The 19,440-nt window shown below is 44.0% G+C and overlaps 1 protein-coding gene across 6 annotated transcripts in view; it reads left to right on the top strand.

The window, feature by feature from the left end:
* The window catches only part of KLHL29 (kelch like family member 29), a 387,476-nt gene that overhangs the window by 342,451 nt on the left and 25,585 nt on the right, over positions 1 to 19,440 (top strand). For all 6 annotated transcript variants that reach the window (XM_063424308.1, XM_063424300.1, XM_063424282.1 and 3 more), the window contains 3 exons: positions 9,148 to 9,346; positions 12,063 to 12,245; positions 15,199 to 15,379. In XM_063424308.1, coding sequence (XP_063280378.1) covers positions 9,148 to 9,346; positions 12,063 to 12,245; positions 15,199 to 15,379 — 563 coding nt within the window. The remainder of the gene's footprint in view (positions 1 to 9,147; positions 9,347 to 12,062; positions 12,246 to 15,198; positions 15,380 to 19,440) is intronic.

Below are 19,440 nucleotides of genomic sequence, written 5' to 3'. Positions count from 1 at the left end.
TGTTAAACCAGGATTTGGTAAACAATTGTATCCCCCAGTGTATTGGAGCTCATACAGTAAGGTTTATGAAGCTGATTTAGTGCTGCTGGTAGTGCAGGTGAAAACTGGTGTGGCCAGAAAAAGCAGATGTGAGGTGAGGTCAGGACTAGTGGATCATTTGCTGTGCCAGTGGACACAGAGCACTGGTTGCAGGAGTCCTTCTGATTACTGTCACTGAGTGCAGAGCCTGCATTTGACTGACACATCTAGGAAAGCTGAATCTACTCTTTTTTTCCTGTTTATTTCTCTTCCTGAGTGATGGATGAGATTGTAGGGTGTATCCTAACAGTTATCCCCTTGATAAGCTTATTACAACTCCAGCAAACTCATGCAAAAAATATATTGCATAATGGAGGCTTTGCTGTCTGAAACCAGCATGGTCTGAGCTACCCAAACAAGGAAAGATTTCTGCCAGGCCCCACGCAGTCTTCACCTGAGCACATCCCCCAGCTCTCTGCATGACCTTGGACAGGTTGTTTCACCTTTTTGCCCCCATTTCTTACCCTGTAAGCTGGAAGGAAGGGATGCCTCCCTTGAGGGCTGTTGGGAGGATTCAGTGGATAATGAGCCACACAGTCCACAGGTACTGACGACTGCCAAAGCTGCTCAGAGCTGCAGTTGTGCCCAGCGCCCACATGGGATGGGAAAGATGGGAAGTTGCTGGATGTGCAGTAATTTGCTGCCTGTCCAAGCCATAGACATACCAAAGCTCACTGGAAACTTTCCCACTTTTTCTTCCAAGTCCGAAGTTGTATTTTTTCTCTGAAATAAAACATGCTACCGTGTTTATTAATGACAGAAAGCCTGGGAAAACATCAGTCCCCGTTGCATGAAGGTTCCCACTCACCCTGAGGGGGGACAAGACATGAGGAGAGGGCAGACATTTCAACAAGTTGCCCAGAGAAGTGCTAGAAGAGAGGCAGATACTGCAGTGATGAATGAAGGACAAGAGGCTCAGCTGAATGACAGCTGCCTTTTGTTGCATTCTGCAAGGACATCATCATATGCCCTTTTTCCAAACCTTTAAAATCATGGTGGCCAGCAGCAATACAAAATGTCTCCAGCATAAAGGCATTAACAAGCTTTTTATGAACTTGAGTCCTCAGAGGGAGATTTATCTGAACAGCATCTTCATGGTGTCTGAGAACCAGAGATGCGTAGACAAATTTGAGGTAATTTAGAGAAGAGCAACACAAATGATTAAAAGACTGAAGGAACTGATGTGAGGAAAAAAAAAAGATTAAAAGATGTGAATATGCATGACTTGGCCTAATGACAACTAAAGAGGGATAAATGTCTACAAGTGTTTGAAGCCCCAAGGAGGGGGGTTGCCTGGAAGGATGCATGGGAATAACAATAGTAAGGACCACTGGGATGAATTTGAGACTTGGCAAATTAGTCTAACACTAAGCAAATTAGTCTAACACTAAGCAAACACAAAGCCCACCTGTAAGCCCTGTATCTGTCAGTAAGCGTAAGGAAAAGTGATGGAGAGAAGGAGAAGAGGATTTATGTCAAAAAAGCTACAAATGCCCCTGAGCTATATTTTGGCAGTGACAGAGAGTGGCAGTTTGAAGGCAAGACTTTACAGCAGAGAAAGGGTTGGTGACTGTGAGAGAGCACATGGAAGATCCCTTTTTTCTCAGGCACATTTTAAAGAGCCTCCATGTAGAAGAGCAGTTTGCTTCAAGAAAATGGAGAATCTGACAGGTAACAATGACAATTCCAACTCTGCTCTGCGATGACAAGGAGGTAATAATAGAAGCTGATACCCAATACCAGCATGTACAAATTACTTAGTTCATCATAATAAGAAATTAATTGATCAATCAATATACTCAAGGGCATAAAGTTTCAGGAAAGAGTGTTGGAATAAATGTGAAAAAGGATGCTTCCAAGGGAGCCTAAGTGAATTAGGCACTAACACTCTGTAACAGTTCAATTAGGCTTCTTTGAAAAGCCACACTACCCTGGTGCTTTGAAATCCATTTGTGGGAAGAGCAGACAAATGCAGAAAGATGCCATAATGAAAGTACAAGAAGCTTCAATTTCTCTGAAAGTGAAAAACGCAAGGGATGAGCAGTAACCCCTGTGATTTCCTGGGGATGGGCTGCTCAAAGAGCTCCAATTTGAATGAAGCTTTTGCAGACACTCAGCTCCCATACGGGCTTTCAGAGGGAGAAGAAAAGGCAGCAGCACGAATGGAATCAGCACAGGAACATGCCCTTAGCTATATATTGGAGGAAGAAACTGCATTAAATAAAAAAGAGGATGCAGGTGATATTAGCAGTTCCTGAAATTCCATCTCTACTGAACTTTTAAGTTTTTTAAAGGGATACCCTTGACAGAAGATCTACAGAATTATTTCTCTGAAGTTTTAATTGGTTTGAGGAGCTCTCTTGTCTCTCAGTCTGATCAGTCTCTTCATTTGTGGCTTTTCCAACACATTTTCCCATTTTTACAAAATCTTTTTTTGCTGTTGCTGAAGCAACGGCCTTACAAAGACCCACATCCACAAGCAGCTCCTCACAAGTGCTCCCTTACCTCGTGCTCCATGTGGCCCCAGCATTCAGGACCAACCTCCAGAAACAAAATCATTTTATATTATAATCAAGAAGCATTTTAGAGAGTTGTGGCACATGGGTTCACATGCCAGTATCTTGTAGGGATGGAGACATAAGGAGTTTACTTGGTTCTATGAAGCACCTGAGAAACTGCAGCTGTTTTGTTGTTGGCAGTGTGCTTTTGAGGTGCATTGTTTGCTGTGTTTGAATAGGTGACTGCCCATAAGCAAAAGAAACCTGGTACCCTTTTGAGGGGTTATTTCACAGAGTTTAGTCAGCAAGCTAGAGAATGCATGGTAAGAGTGAGGCTGTTTTTAATCCTTAGTATCAGGCAGATTCCAAATATGATGGATCAATGATTTATCTTCCTGTGCATTTCAAAGCCTCTCATCATATTACTGCTGGAAATACCAGCCCGAGAGCTGCTTTGCAAACAGCTCGGAGAAGGGGACAGCCGCTCGCTGGTGACATTACAGTGTTTAGTCAGCTGTGCTGCCATAAAGATGTCACGTTGAAACCTGATTGCAGGAAGACAGAGGGGCTGCTCTTTCCTTCTTGCTGGGCACGAGATTTATGCACGTGGCATCCTGCCACCGAGCCACCAGCTGAACCCAGAGCCTGCAAACCAGATTTTCTGCCGCATGTTTATCTCATGATATTGGGAGCCTGTTGGCTGTCGTGTTTCCAAGCCTTTGAGTTTAATCTGAAAGCAGCAATGCAATTCCAAGAAGTCAATGTGGGTGATTAGTTAAATACTCCAAGCACAGCAGAAAGCTTAGTTGGGCTTGGATATGACCTTGGGTGTAGGAATGTGCAGGAGTTTACTGGAAACACTGTGTGTCTTTGTAATACCCAGGGGTTAGATATATCAAAGCAAGTCCCCTCATTACCAAGTAGCAGGGCAGCATTGGGAAAATCTAGCCAAAAAAGGCTTATTTCTGAGAATGGCAAAGAAGTGCACCAACAGCTTTGGCTTCCCCAAACCAGCCAGTTCCCTGTTGGGAATGCATTTGGAAACTCAGAGATGGCAATATTTTGAATATCAGGTTGGGTAAGCTGTGGGGTAAGCCTGGTTTGGGCTGGAGAGGGGGGTAGGGAGGGACTACTCCTGTCACCTTTCCAGCACACCAGCTTGCATGGCCACTGTGCCACATCCCCAGCCATCACCATTGGCACGGGTCACTGGGCAGTTTGTTACCTGGCCAAAGCCAGGTGTGTGGTAATTAGAGTGTCCTGTTCTCATTTGAAGGAATCTAATGCAGTGGGGACTTGGTTCTGTGTCAGATCTGCCCCTGATGGCTTCCTCCATCCAAGGAGGTTCTTGCTCTCTGGGACAGTGCATGACGTGAGGCGAGTCTGAACCCAGGGTTCCTGTGAGACAACATAAATCTCATTCAGTGTGAATCAAATATATTCCTACTCCATAATGTTTTGAAAACTATTGCAATTATGCACAAAGGGCTGAAACAGCCATTTATTGCAGCAAAAACCTACCATAATGTGGGTAATCTACCTTCTGTATTTGTATTTCTAGCTGAAGCCTGTTTCTTTAGGCAGAAAGTACAAAGAGGCCTTTGTAGGGAAAACAGTAAACTGGAGAGACAGATGAATTATAAGGCATAAGGGAAACATTATTTTGACCTCTTTGGACATTACTTCAAAAATGTTAAAAACCTTGAGAGCCTTCCAGCATTTAAGGAGCAGGAAATATGGCTCTGTAGCAGTAGACATGCTTCCTTTAAAACCTAACTGTATACTGTAATGGCCCAAGTCTGTGCAGGAGTACAATGAGAGTCCTTTTGGAGAATACTTGTGAGGATTTTACTGGATTAGAGATTTGAGAATAAAAAGATCATTTGTAAAGTGATAGTGAAGTGGGTTTTGTAACTGAGACTGTGAAGATGCCAGAACAAAGCCCACTTGCAAGCAAGCATTCATAATACTGATGTAATCAGTAGGAGAAGAAATGTCATTAGAAGTTTAGCAAAGTAAATTTTTTCACTAAAACTACCAGTCAGGAATAATAATAAAAAAAGCATTAGAGGCTTTTGCAGTCTCATTTGCTAAAGCACTGGCCTGCCTAATGAGATGGGTATAACTTGTGTGTGAATGGATAATTAGGGAAAGCCTTGAAAGGGTCAGCTTCAAGGTATAGCTGGTCATGTTGATCACATATTCCTCAGAGTCAACACTGACCCTGTGGTATCACTTAGGCTTCCTCAGAGCATGGTCATAACCTCCTGAGCACACCCAGGACAAATGGACACAGAAATTCCTGCCAGAGGGCAGAATTAATTGCCCTTCAATTTGGATTGACATATGGTTGTAGACATCTTAGTGTGCCATGGTCTGAGGAACATACTCCATTTCTGAGGAGCTGATGGCTCACAGTTCTGGACCAGAGGGGGACATTGATATTCCTTGCTTCCCCTGGTGCTCAGTGCATCCTCTCAGCACTTTCAAGTGTGTTGATTAAATCTCTCTTAATTATGAGTTTACACATGTCTGGCTGAGAAGTAAATACTTGGCTTGTATGAACCCATTTAGGTGTCTGAATCTAGAGCTGAATCTCTCCCTGGAAATGTTTAGTTAAGTAGGGAAAGATAAGATCTCTTAAGATTTTTCTCTCCCTGTTTCATATGAAACACACTTGTGATTGCAGACTGGTGGAAGAGCCTGCTTTCTGTTCAGCCACTGAAATCAGTGAAAAATCACTGAAATATGTGCCTTGAAGCAGGACAGATAGCATCTCTTAAAAGCCTCTGCTCTCCTGTGTCCCCAGTGACTGTCCACAAAGACTTTGCTCATGTGGCAGCAGTGAATTCTGCAGCTCCTGCAGAATTACCCTGGCCATTCACAGAGTATCTGGCAGCATCACTCAGCAAGGACTTTGTGGGTGAGATCTTCTGTCAGTGCAAAATCTGAGCAGCTCCCTTCACCCAACAGGAGATACACTGAGGCTCACATCACCTGAAAAAAAGCCAGTCTTGATGGTGTTCAAAAACTTTCCTAGCATTTTAAGCAATAAATATTTAGATTTTTGCTTAATGGTGTCCATTCTCAAGGAGCCTGAGTTGTGGTCCTACATGTTTATGAGTTGGTAACTCCTAATTTTAGGCCCAGAACAGGTATTAATATTCTCTCCTTCACCCTGGCATGTGATGCAGGCTGTAGAGTAGTCATAAACGATTCCCAACAAAGACCTGGGAAATATTTCTACTTGTCCAGCCAGCACCTGCAGCCAAGCAGGGAGGAGAAAACATCCCCAGTGTTACAGGCACAGACCACAACTCCAGGGACCTGAGGTGGATGAATTTGGCAATGTGCCCTGTGCATGTATTCTGCTGCTTTAGTGATAACTGGTAACGTCAGTAGGTGCAGTAGATGTTTCATAGCTGTGTAAGGCACAACGGAAAGACAAGAGAGAATGGAGAGCAAATAACAGATGGTAAGGAGGTTGAAATGCTTTATGGTGCTTATTCCAGTCTTAAATGAAAAGGATAATAGTAACAGGATATTTAGTACAATCATAGCTAACAGAGCTGGGAAGTCTTCATAAGGGAGAATCCAAAAGAAAAAGGCTGCTGATTGCCTAAATCACTTGAATATTCTTAAATCAGTGAGGCTAAATGAAATTCACCCTTGACTATAGTGCTTAAAAGAGCTTGGTGTGAAAAGAGGTTGCTTTATAAAAGCTTCTCCTGTCTTGTGGAGATGCTGCCATGGTTCGTACTCCTTAAATCCCTTGGTGAAAAACACTGCAATTCTATGTACCCTTAATGCTCTCAGCACCAAGCCCGAGCCGTGGCTGTGTGTGGTCGTGCACACACAGACTCACACACAGAGCCTGTTTTCTGTAGCTGTTTGAGCCAAGGCAGGAATAAGAGTGAAAAGTGATATCGGTTTTGATATGTGACATCAACTTTCAAGCTGATGAAAGGGAGCAACATGTTCTAATTATTATTCCCCTTCAAAATAAGCCACGAGCTCAGACAAAAGAGGAGAGAAAGGAGGGGGGGAATCCAGGAGAGAAAGAGAATCACATTTTCTCGCTTATCTAATCAAAGCGAGGTGGGCGAGCGAGAGGGAGAGCTGGCTGTGCTCAGGGAGCAGTGCTGCCCCACTTATTCAGGGAAAGGTGGGAAATGGAGGCAGTAACTCCACTGGGCCCGTGGGAATTGTCCCATCCCTGGGAGAAAGGAGCTGTTCTCCCAGTGCTAACTTTTGGACATGGTGGTAAGTGGAGCACCATGTCCCCCTGCAATGCACACCCATCTGTGCTGCTTTGGCACCGCTTTGTGCTGTGGCTGCTTCCAGTGCAGACCATCCCCAGGACTGTCAGGGGCTCCAGCGTGTCCCACCACACCAAGGGAAGGTGCTGGCTCCTGTGTACACTCCATATGTTTTACAGCTTCATTTAAACTGCCCTTTAGCAACTTGTGTTGCTTGCTGAGCAGCCTGTAGTGGGAATTCCCCTCCCCCTGGGATTGTCTTGCTCATCCTCAGTGTACCCTCTCAGCATTATTCCCCTGTCCCCATGCCACGTTTTGTCTTGGCTCCTGTGTAAGGTTAAACGCCTCCAACCTTCTTAAAAAAAGCACTTCCTGAAGTCAGAGCTTTGCCACCCACTGCCATATGTCCACTGCTTCCTCTCTTACGAGGTAATGACATTAAGATATCTGCAGCCAAGTGCCTGACATTTGTGGCTCTGGGAAGGGTGCAGCCGTTGTACCTCCTAGAAAGCTCCTCAGAAATGGATTTCAGCAAGGAGGAGAGTCTTCTTTTATGGTTTGAGGTTGATGAAGTGATCTCAAGCCCTACTCGGCTCTGTGCCACACTAGAGGTAATAGCAAGGAGTCGGAAGGTACTGCACACAGGGTTTTTTTTTCCCCAGAAGAGAAGCACTGTCCCTTTTCCATCCCTTTTGCATCACCAAACTATTTTTTTTCCCCAAACAATTGCAGAGTTGCCAGGCTTCAAGTCTTTAGTCTGTACTCAGAATTGTCAGCTCTGGTGTTAAGGAGAGTTGATAAGCTGGGGACTGGGAGTCAGCCTGAGACCCTTCATCTCCTTGGGGCCACAGATCTGCAGGCACATGTGGGGCTTAGCTCCCCACAGGTTGTAGCACTTTTGCTCTGGCAGAGCTTGCACCATGCTGATGTGGCTCTCCAGCAGGAGAGCAGTGTGAATTTGGAGAAGACATCCTTTGTTTTCCTTCTAAATTAAGCCTGCTTCTTCAGTTTGGGTGGGCAAAGGGGAAGCCCTGGAAGTGCTTGTAGGTGTCACTTCATCCTCTACCTGCTTGGCCAGCCCGTTACCCAGTTCAGGCCATATCCCTGCCCTCCCTTCCCACTGTGCCCTTGCTCCATTCCCATTCCTGCTCCTGCCCCTGCTGCTGCTCCTGTTCCTGCTGTGACTTGGCTCTCACACACTGCAGGGACAGGCATGCTGCTGAAAAAGAAAGTAAGAGCCAAGTGGCTTCTGGAAGACCAGAGGCATCTGCAGGCCAGCAGATGCTGCTGGCGCCCAGGGTTTCTGGGGACCAGCACGGACCTCAGGAATATTTATTTGCATCCTGGCCTCAATCCCAGTTGGGATCTTTGGATGCTGCTGCTGTATGAATATTTATTGCAACAGATGATTATCTTTCGTTGCTGCTCACCCTTAGTTTGCATCCTGTTTGTGTGCCTTGCTTCTGGAGTTCTGTGTTTTCCCATTGCTCTGCTTTTCCCTGTATCCTCATGCAGTGTTGTGATATACCCAACTATATATAAAAAGAATAATCTGGGGATGGACTCCTGCTTTTTCGATTGCAGTTTTATCTCTTGGGGTTTTGTTGTCCTTTAAGCCATGTTTGTTGACAGACAGCTTCATTTGCTCAGGTGTCCTTTACCCTCTGAGGTTTAATGTATTTGTTTAGAAGATGAAACTTACTGTCAGTATTTCTATAGCACCCTCTGGAGTCAGACTTCCCTAAAAGCTAGAGCTACATCATTTGTTTCACCAACAAATAAACTCTACTAATTGAAAGGTTTTTAGCAATTGGTTGACATCATTCAGGCTCTACCATAGTTGTTGAAATCTACCCTATTTACTGACCTCTGTTTCACATTTATAGTGCCAGAAAAGACTTGTTTGGGGGTTTTATTGCAATGCAACAACCATACTCCCATTTCAAGGTTAATTCAGATAACTCAAATGCTCACTCCATGTCTCCACTGCAAAAGGTGTTTCATTCAGCCTGAGTTCAGAATGAGCTTTTATTTCCAAAAATTCCTCCATACAGTGCTGTATAACAGGAGTTGCCACCTTTTGAAGATTATTTTTGGTTTCTTGGACCAAACCCAGCCAGGGCCAGGGAGCTCTGAGGGCTGCTTTGTCTCTGTCCCACCCATTCACTAGGCAGGGCTTGTATGCAGCATCCATGACAAGTGTCTTCCCAGGCTGGATGACAGGGGATGGGTTACAGGCAGGGACGTGGAGAAGCCAAGTGGCTGAACTCTGGCACGAGGGCTGCATGTGTTGTTCTTTCTCCCCCTCACAGTATGCTGCAGAGCTGCTGGCAGTGGTGCGGCTCCCCTTCATCCACCCCAGCTATCTGCTGAATGTTGTGGACAACGAGGAGCTGATCAAGTCTTCGGAGGCTTGCCGGGACCTGGTGAACGAAGCCAAGCGTTACCACATGCTGCCCCACGCCCGCCAGGAGATGCAGACGCCCAGGACCCGGCCCAGGCTCTCCGCAGGTAAAGCACAACCTCCTTCAGCAGCACCAGCCCCTGGTTCCACATTTCCTGACATGTCCTGGGACAGGACACAGACCTTGGCTCCTTCTCTTGGCTCCTTCTCTTGGCTCCTTCCCAGAACCTGGTGATGTTTCGATCTCAATTTTTTATTGTTACTTTCCTTCAGAATTTAGGAGTCTCTCCCAGTGGGTAGATATAAGTGTTCAGACATATGCTCCTGAACTGGGATTTAAAAAGAGTCTAAATTTGAGGAATTATTATCTTTGTCAGAGACTGTAAAGTTCCTTTGTTGTCCTGAAAGTAAGCCCCTTGCCCTCTTTGCCTCAGTTTCTCTAGTTGCAGAAATAGGTGAATAATTTGATTTTTTGCCATGGAGCCTCCTGTGGGGCGGACCTGTCTAATATTCATCATACACCTTCACTTTCACAGGCTTTTGTAAATATAATCTTTTTATGTGGTGAGGCTGGTGTAAATATAGTATTTTTATACTGATAAGTACCAGATCAGGCTGTTTAATGCCTCCAGAACAAATGGATCACACATAACATATTCTCTTTTAAAAACCCAGCAGCTGTGAAGAACTGAGTCTTCTTAAAAAGCTTCACACCCATTTTTCCTTTTTGGAAAAATGCATGGAAAAACCCTAAGTACCCACCTTGCCATCATTTCATGGTGATGTGAGAAATATCCTAAATATGCACTGATCAGAGAGTGCAGATACCAGGTAGGAAAACTGCATCCAGGAGGGAGTCTGATGAGGCAGGTGAATTGTTTTAACATGCTGCCTGTACTTCTGCCTCCCATAAGTACAACAGAAAGCCAGACAAAACTTTCTGTCACTGCCACTGATGCTAATGTGGCATGGAGATGGCATATCAAACCACGGCATTTGCAGCTTCGGGAGACTGCCTCATCAAGGCACCTTTCAGAAGGATGAAGTGTAGAGGACTTTCAATAACAATCTACCCTAAAAAGTCTTTCATTGAAGACGACTAATGGTGTGATGTTTGAAGGGATTTTTGAAAAGTGCTTATTTTATGTATATAAAATTGTAGGTGTAATGTGATCCATTTCCAGAAGCTTGTTGATGAGGGAAAAGTGATTCTCTCAGGGTAAAGGAGGGTGATTATAGTTTTTTAGGTCAGAGTCTAATTATATAGAATCATGTTATTTTGCATATCAACAGCATTCATGGAGGCACAAAGGATCTCTAAACACCCTTTGTGGACTCGCTGCTGCATGTCACATGCCCTCTTGAGGTCATTGATTATAATCAAGTTATGTCTTGCACAGGTGATTAGATTTTCTGGTATGGCACAAAAATAATGATCTCTTGTTACTGAGAAATATTTATTTAAAACCGTACAGCACTTTATCTTAATAATTTTTAAGAGAGTAACCTTGCTTGAATGACACAAATACATTTTTTGAAAATGCTAATGAAGAATGACGCTAATCCATTACTCTGCAGACGCATTTCTCTCTGCTGCTGCTCCTAATCTCTCTTGCTGGCAGTCTCGCTCCTGCCCCACACCAGTGCACGCCTGTGCATGGGCTGGGAACTGTAACACATCCCAGCAGTGGCTCCAGTCAGGAAACAGCTTGTGAAATGGCAATTCCATCCAGCTTATGGCATCGTGGTCCTTCTGAGCCTACCTCTCCTGGCACCACATTGCACAGGGGCTTCCAATTGCTGCAAAAGGGTTTTTAACTCTTCAGCTAAATGCCAAGTCCAAACCATCCCCAGCATTTGACTCTTGGATGGAGTCAGGAAACATCCCAGGGTTACACTGTGACCCCTCTCTCTGGGAATGAGTCTGGAGAGGAGTTTGGAATAACACAGAGATCAGATATGACTGAGCTGTGGCTGTGAAGTGGGAATGAAACCTCAGAGATATGGGCTTGAAAGTTTTGAATGAACAGACAGTTTGCCTTGCTGGATACCTTGCATGTTACAGGCTTGGGGGAGCTGTTCAAGCACAGATAAAGCTCAGTTAATAACTATATTAAGGCAGGGGCCATGTCCGTCATGTTTCCTAGCACCTGGTAGACCAAGACCATGATCCATGACTTGAGCACATGTTATCTGGGTCTGGAAAATCTGCTTTCTCTTGGAAAAGCTAAAAAAAACCCAAAAAACAAAATCAAAACAAAACAAAACAAAAATCCACCAGAAAATTATATATTAATACAGTGCATGCAGAAAGAATATCCAGATGAAGATCCATAACCATAGCTTCACTTTCTCCAGACATTAGCTTTTAATGTGAGAAGACTTTCTTTAGGTTAAAGTCCAAACATGCTTTTCCTGGTAATGACCAAGCTCCAAAGATATCACAGTCCTAGACAAAATGCCCATTTTCTTCAGTGGAAGAGAAATTTGCTAGCTGCAAGTCTCACTGAAAGGCTGTTGAAATGAATGGACCTCTTTACATGGAGCTGCCTTTTTATTTCTTTCCCCACAAGTTTTGCCCAGATGGCATTCTCCCTCCCTAGTTCTCCCAAGAGTGTTCATAGTGTCATTCCTCACCCACTGCTCCCCCTACACACACATTTCTGTTTTTTCTCACCCTTCGTGGTTTGATTGCAGACTCTAAAACAGATTTATATATGATACATTAAAATTTCCCTGACTGATGAGTATTTTTGGATGGGTTCCTTCCTGGTTGAGAGATGCCACTTTTTTATAATACTATTTTTCTTACTTGAATCCTAGGAGTAGCCGAGGTAATAGTCTTAGTTGGTGGTCGCCAGATGATTGGCATGAACCAACGTGCTTTAACAGCAGTCACTTGCTTAAATCCTCAAAACAACAAGTGGTACCCACTGGCCAGCCTGCCCTTCTATGATCGAGAGTTTTTCAGCGTGGTCAGCGCTGGAGACAACATCTATCTCTCAGGTAAGCAGCAGATCCCACAGGAACAGATCCACAAAAGGGTTTGGATTCAAAAGGACCTTTAAAGGTCACCTAATCCAACCCCCCTGCCATGGGCAGGGGCACCTTCCACACTGGTTACTGCAAGCCCTGTCCAACCTGGCCTTGAACATCTCCAAGGATCCAGGGGCAGCCACAGCTTCTCTGGGAAACCTGTGCCAGGGCCTCCCCACCCTCAGTGTAAGCAATTTCTTTTGTATGTCCAATCTAAATCTACCTTCTTTCAGTTTAAAACTCTTACATCTGATCCTGTCACCACAGGCCTTGATAAAAAGCCTCTTTCCATCTTTCTTATAATCCCCCTTTAAATACTGAAAGGTCACAATAAGGTGTCCCCAGACCTTTCTCTTCTCCAGGATGAACAACCCCAAATCTCTCAGCCTGTCTGCATACAAGAGGTGCTCCTCTGGTCAGCCCTCTGGCCATTTTCACACCCCATCCCTGGACTCAGTTTAACAGGTCCATGTCCTTCTGTGCTGGGGACCCCAGAGCTGAACACTCTACTCAAGGTGGGGTCTCACAAGAGCAGAGTAGATGGAGAGAATCACCTCCTCAACCAGCTGGTCGTGCTGCTTTTGATGCAGCCCAGGATGTAGCTGACTTTCTGGGCTGTAAGTGCACGCTGCTGGGTCGTTTCCTATTTTTTGTGCACCAATATCTCCCAGTCCTCCTCTAGAGAGCTGTTCTTAATCCATTCACTCCCCAGATTTACTGGGCTGGGAGGAAAGTTACCATACAGGCAGTCCAGACAAAGTGGGACCTGCCAGAATTTTACCCAGCTGCTCCTGGGGAAAAAAAGAAAAAAAGAAAAAGAAAAAGAAAGAAAAAGGAAAAAGAAAAAGAAAAAGAAAAAGAAAAAGAAAAAGAAAAAGAAAAAGAAAAAGAAAGGAAAAGAAAAAGAAAAAGAAAAAGAAAAAGAAAAAGAAAAAGAAAAAGAAAAAGAAAAAGAAAAAGAAAAAGAAAAAGAAAGGAAAAGAAAAAAAGAAAAAGAAAAAGAAAAAGAGAGAAGTGGGAAGGATGTTGGGAGAGAGAGATTTTGCATTTCCCTGCTTTTATCATTCTCCGTGTCTCTGCAGTGTTAACGTACTCTCAGAGCAGTCAACAACAAAATTTTGCAGTTGCAACATGAAGAAAATAGGTCTGACAACCATCAAGCATGCAAAGAGGTTTCACTGCCATAGAAACACAATTCAAAATACTCTCTGTAGTTGAATCTAAATGGTAGGTTATGGAATTTGAGACAGACAGACTGAACTGCTGAATATGTGACCTACACTTAAAGTATTTGCTTACAGGAGCATTCATGTTTTGTACTTGTTGAAACCTCTCTTCTGACAGTAGTCAATAGCCCTATAATCTTCTTAGTTTTGGTGAAACTGAGACCACGCTCCTTCAAAGGCTTTAACACCCAAAGTATCTGACAACACCATGCCCTGAGCATCACAGTATCTGGATTTTTGCAGTCTGTTGGTACCTCTGCTTGGCTAGAGGGGGAAAAGCAGACAATGCAAGGATGCTGTGATGGCAGCTGAGTGGGAGCTGGATGATTAAAGGGGGAGGCTGGGCAGGGAGGTGCGGATGTTGTGATCCGAGGATGTCGTTGGGAGCACAGATGCACCTGGCATCTGTACCAGTAAGGGGTTACAGCTGTTGCCTTTCCCTTGCCCAGCTCTCTCAGGGCATTTTCTGCAGTCAATTGCTGCCTGTGGTGTTAAATTCCATTAATACTGCATAGAGACCCTAAGAATTGATTGGAAATTATTTCTTGATTTTTTTTCCCCATGCTTGTTTGCCCATGCTTGAGAGCAGCTGGAGCAAAAGTCTTCTGGGGAGGCTTTTGTCAGATGTTGGCTTTTAGTTATTCTTAGCTGAGGTGCTTTCCAATACATACAGCCATTTCAGGCTGTGCCGTACCTCGTAAGAAAAGCTTAGACTCCTAATTTCAAAGCTCATTTCACCTCTTTCCCTTGAATCTGCATGAGTGACTGGATGGTATTTGGTGGCTGCAATAAGGAGAGATGGAAATGTAGCTAAGAGTCAGTTGATATTTTGCTTTGCTCAAATGTAGAAGACACAGGAAAAAGAGAAGGGGAACCAACAAAAGTGAGACTGGCCTCCTGCAAGCTCCAAGTACTGGACCTTGCACTGCATAGCAGAGTTTGGAGAGCCAAATACCAAGGGGGAAGTCTGGTTTTCTCATTAAACCATGGAACTGTGTCTAGTTCATTTTCCTGGCTTGACCACTGATGCCTGTGTGGTCCTGAATAAATCATTTCACCTCTTTGTGCTTCAAAACAGGATAGTAAGACACCCACTAAGTGGCTACCTTGGAAGCTTCACACAGAAGTTAAAAAGTGACCATTATAAATATTTCCCAAGATCATCTTGAACTGTTTTACAGGACTGGTACAGCTGGTTCTGTCTTTTATCTGCAAATGAAAATAAATAAGAAATTTGTCCCTGAAAATTAGAAATTAAGCCTACAGTGCAAGCACTGACTTTATTGTGCCCATATATGTGCCGCTTCAATCCATCACTGTATTAAGCATTTTAGGCTTCAGGCTGGCCTGTGTCTCGCAAGCCAAGATAGACTCAGCCTCCTGACACCTTCTTGCAAGTGTCGCAGTAATTTAATAGACTGAAAGTTATTTATGAACACTGAGAAGGGTCTATCCCCTTATGTATGTGTCCCTCATAGCCTGACATCTTGATTTCTTCGTGTCATCTTATTAAAAAACCCCCAGCCTTTGGGGCACATGAATAAATGACACAGATATGCATCATCGGAACAGATGCTCGGTATTGAGGGTGATTTATTTTAATTAGTCAAATGTCATTTGAAGAGTTTTTTTCTCTGTGGCTGGCTTTGATTGCTGTGTATCTCACTGACTCTCCCTGTTCTCTCCCGCGGGCGCAGGCGGGATGGAGTCGGGCGTCACGCTGGCCGATGTCTGGTGTTACATGTCCCTGCTGGACAACTGGAACCTGGTGTCCCGCATGACGGTGCCCAGGTGTCGGCACAACAGCCTGGTGTACGACGGCAAGATCTACACCATCGGAGGGGTCGGCGTGGCAGGCAACGTTGACCATGTGGAAAGGTAAAAAAGAAACAAAACACGTGCTGTTTGCTGGAGCTTTTCCTTCATGCTGTGCTAAAGGATCGTTTGCCTTTTCAAGGACACATCAAATGGGCTGTATGTGTTAAAATAAGCTTTTGTAACAGCTAAGAAAGTAGGAAAGTGGGCAGGATTAGATTTCGTTTAAAAGCTTCAGTGGAAGGCAGTGTTTCAAAACCAGAGAGGAAAGGTGCCAGCTTCTCGCTTTGTCTAGGGAAGTGAAGAGAAGAATTAAGCTTCTTTGGACATTTTTCCAGGTTATACAATGAACTACTAAACTCCATTTGAATTTAGTATTGGTGAAAGTCTTTACAGACCACAATAGTACTTTTTTTTTCTCCTAAATGCAAGCAACAGCAAAGTAAGTTTCTTGTGTGTGTTTTCCTGGTGTAGCACCTCAGTCTTGACCTGGCTGGAAGATCCTCCCTTTGGTGGTCTTGGCATGGGGCTGGGACCTGCCAAGTCCAGAATAAAACAACCAATAAATGGAAACAGTTTTGAATTCCTGGCTGAACAAAGATGGGAGAGAATGGAAAATTCTTTTTTCAAGTACACTCCAGATGTAATTTTTTCACATGGAACTTAAAAAAACAGGAAGGAACAAAAGTGCAACAAAAATATTTCACCAAGTAAAATTCTAAAACCAACTAATTTCTTGTCAGCCATGGCATTCAATAAAGCCACAGATTCTATATCTATATCAATGTGTTCATTAAAAAATAGAATTCACTTTGAAATGCAGTTTATGAGAATATTCTATTCCAAAAATATCAATAGTCTTAGCCTTCCCCAAACACTTAACTGGGAAATATATTTGGGAAATGTTTTTCCTAAGTGAATGTGGCAACCAAAAATATTTTTGTCAGTTTTAAATGCTGAATTTGAATACTTCTCCAGTAACATTTTGAAGCCAGCATTTTCCAGTAAAAGTTGCCTTAACAGGCAAGGCAAATAGGGATAGGGTCATTAGGAAGGATTTCAGGGGAAGAAAAAAACAACACATTTTTCAAAAGGTTGGTGATGATGCTCTCAGCAAATCAGGGAAATGCAGACAGCAGAGAATGAATGATAAATCATAGCAGTGAATGCAGTGTGTGAACACTGCTGCTCTCCTTCACCCAGAACTTAAGGTGCTGTGAAGCAAATCTCACCCTTTTCAGCAGATTTGTTTCTGGTATCTGAAGGTATTCATCCCATAATTTAAGTCACTAAATTTTTAACTAGCAGAACTGTTTCTGTGAACACAGGAAGGAGAGAGCCCAGGAAAGAGATGCTGTTTCATTCCATCTCTCAATAAAGATGAACAGCAAAAGAATGCTATTGAGGAGTTTTGAAAGCTGTCATTGATTAAATTCTCTCTTCAGTTTTCCTTAGGCCTGATTCCTGTCTCTGCTCTGATTCTCATGGTCTCTCTTTATCAAAGCATCCAAAATGTTGGTCAGTTGAGTGAACTCTAAATCAAGCAGAGTCCCCCCAGCTCCTTCCCTGTCATCTCAGTCACCCCAGCCCTCACCAGAGATGACACTGCAGCCTGCAAAGTCACACTCGGGCCTCGGCGGCCCCTGCTTGGCTCAGTGAGAGCAGCACTGCTGCTTTGCCATTGTACCCAGCCCACCGAGAGACCTGCATGGAGGAAAGGAGCAGATTTCCTCCCTATCATTTCAGCACACGCTGTCTCAGCCACAATAAGGATGTCTTGTCATGGGGATTTGCTAAACCCGTGATTATAATTAATCTGCTGTTGTCTGCAGAGTGGCTTGTGAGACAGAGCCATGGAAGAAGTGCAACATGGCCTCCTTTGGGCTATGCCAGGGAATGAGAGAAGTTTGGGTGATGTTTTCTTTTTTATTCTTCGTATTAAAATGACAGTAGGGGGTGACAGAAGTGAAGCACAGCATGGCTGAAGCTGTGTTTTGGAAAGGATGTTTCAGGGTCTGCTGTCAGAAATGCAGGTGAGGGAAGGCTGACTCTCCTAGCAGTGCTGAACAAAGTCAGGCCTTTTCACACAAAAGCACTTCCCATGTGGACAAGGCAGCGTTCAGGAATTTAAATTGCTGTACCTATTTTTGCAAGCAGTGAGGATTTCTGAATTTGGATTGAAGCTTTGGGAAAAAAATACTAAAATACAAACAAAAATTACTTCAATTGCTGAGTTGGCTGCTGTGTTACAAGCAGTGAATGCCCACTTCTTGACTCTGCTTTTCTTCCCTCCCCTCCTCTAGAGCTGCAAGAAACCAACTTTCTCCCATCATATTTCTGTGTGGGTTGCACATTCCTCTTTCAAATACTGTGTTGGTTTGAATGGGACAGTGTGATACAATCTCTCAGTAAGGGGTAAATTTCCCTGTCATTCCAGTAGGTCGTAGAAAAGCACTACATTAAAATAATGTGGCATGGTCATATGCTCCATGTCAAGTGATGCCAAAAATTACATTTACCTCTAAAGGTATCACTTCTCCCCTTAGAAGGGAATTGCAGCAGACACACACTCCTGGGTTTGGGGTAGTTTTTCACCTCCTAGGAGGCCTCTGACATTACAGCCCTGTTATCCCCCCAAGCAGGGTCTTATCCAGGCCTGACACACAGTTCAGTCCTGGGCTGTGCCACCAGTGTGAAGGGCAAGGCACTGAACTCTCCCTTGCTGGACCACCCACCACCTCCCCTGGTGCACATGCAGCTTATCTTTCCCAAGCACATTTTGCTTTCTGCCTGCTCAGTCAGCCCAAGCGTGACCATGCCCAGCTTTGGCCAGGTTCTGACGTGTGTCTGCTGGCATGGGGAAGGGCATCTCTCCACTCCAGAGTGACTCACCCTGACCTCACCAGTGAGCACACCCAGAGGATGATGTCTACAGGGTGTCTCACTGCAGTGGGTCTTTGAAGACAGAGAACACAGCATTTTCTCCCAGTTTCTTTCTTGTTCTTCACCTGTTTTTCATGGAGTTCTTGTAATATTTGATCCTAAATGGTTAAAATGTTAATCAAGATATTTTTACAGTATCTTGCTTTTTAAAAACAAATGTCAGACCACCTTAGCTATACACATGCCAACTGCCTGCACTTAATACATCTGCTGCACCATTACAAAGCATTAAAGCAAGTAGGGACCACTGGTCTAATAATGATTTATAGCATCAGCTCCTGTGTCCCTCTCTCCATGCTTTCGGTTGTGTCATTGATGCTGAAGGGTCTTTACCCAGAAATTCTGGTGCCACTTAAAACAGTGGGTGTTTTCCCATCAAATTCAACAGGGCTGAGATTCTTTGCCCTTTATCTGCCATTTGTCTGTGAGGAGGCAGCAGAAATTCTGTCTTGATGGATAAGATGGGACTATCAATCACAAACAGATGAATAGGAGTCGTTTGTTACTCATCTTAAAACAATATGCATGTGCCAGAGGGGCTGAGTTATAAGTCCATTTTTGTGGCTGTGCACGGGTATATGTTCAGGGAAAGTTATGTTTTTGCAATGAGTGTTTAGGGAAATAATAGCTTGGCTGCAGTTCTCCATCAAGCCCCTCTGGCAAGGTTCTGTGTGACAGGAAGCAAGTCATTAGGTGTTAGGCGAGAAGGTATTACACTTTCTGTCTTCTTCTGAGATATGAGTTGAGTTGGGAGCTGGTGAAATGAAGTGGATCCATGAACTAGGTCTTTAGATAATGGATGGGCCCTGTAATATATGCAATTTGAGAGCCAAGAAGGCTGCATATGCTGACAAGACAATGTATGTCGCTGGAAGTGTGGAAATGTGGGTGCTTTGTGGTTATTATATGTTTGAAGGACAGAAGAAGATGAATCCCCTTGACCTGACAGCACTTTTGCAATAAGGCCGTTTAAAATTGGGAGATTACTTTTGTTGGCAGTGCATACTTTGAAGACAGTCTAAAAAAATCAGTGTAAAGAATAAGCTTTATACATTTTAGAAATCACTTCAGAACCTACTGTTTTGCTGAGATATGGTCAGGTAGGAATTAGGGGTTCTCCCCCAAGGAAGGTGGACGTTTCTTCACCAAAACGATTGCCAGGCACTGCCACAGGCTGCACA

The sequence above is a fragment of the Prinia subflava genome, chromosome 2 (genome assembly GCF_021018805.1).
Source record: "Prinia subflava isolate CZ2003 ecotype Zambia chromosome 2, Cam_Psub_1.2, whole genome shotgun sequence".
NCBI classification, from domain to species: domain Eukaryota; kingdom Metazoa; phylum Chordata; class Aves; order Passeriformes; family Cisticolidae; genus Prinia; species Prinia subflava.
Note: the sequence above shows the minus strand (reverse complement) of the source record. Positions and strands in the feature narration are given on the sequence as shown.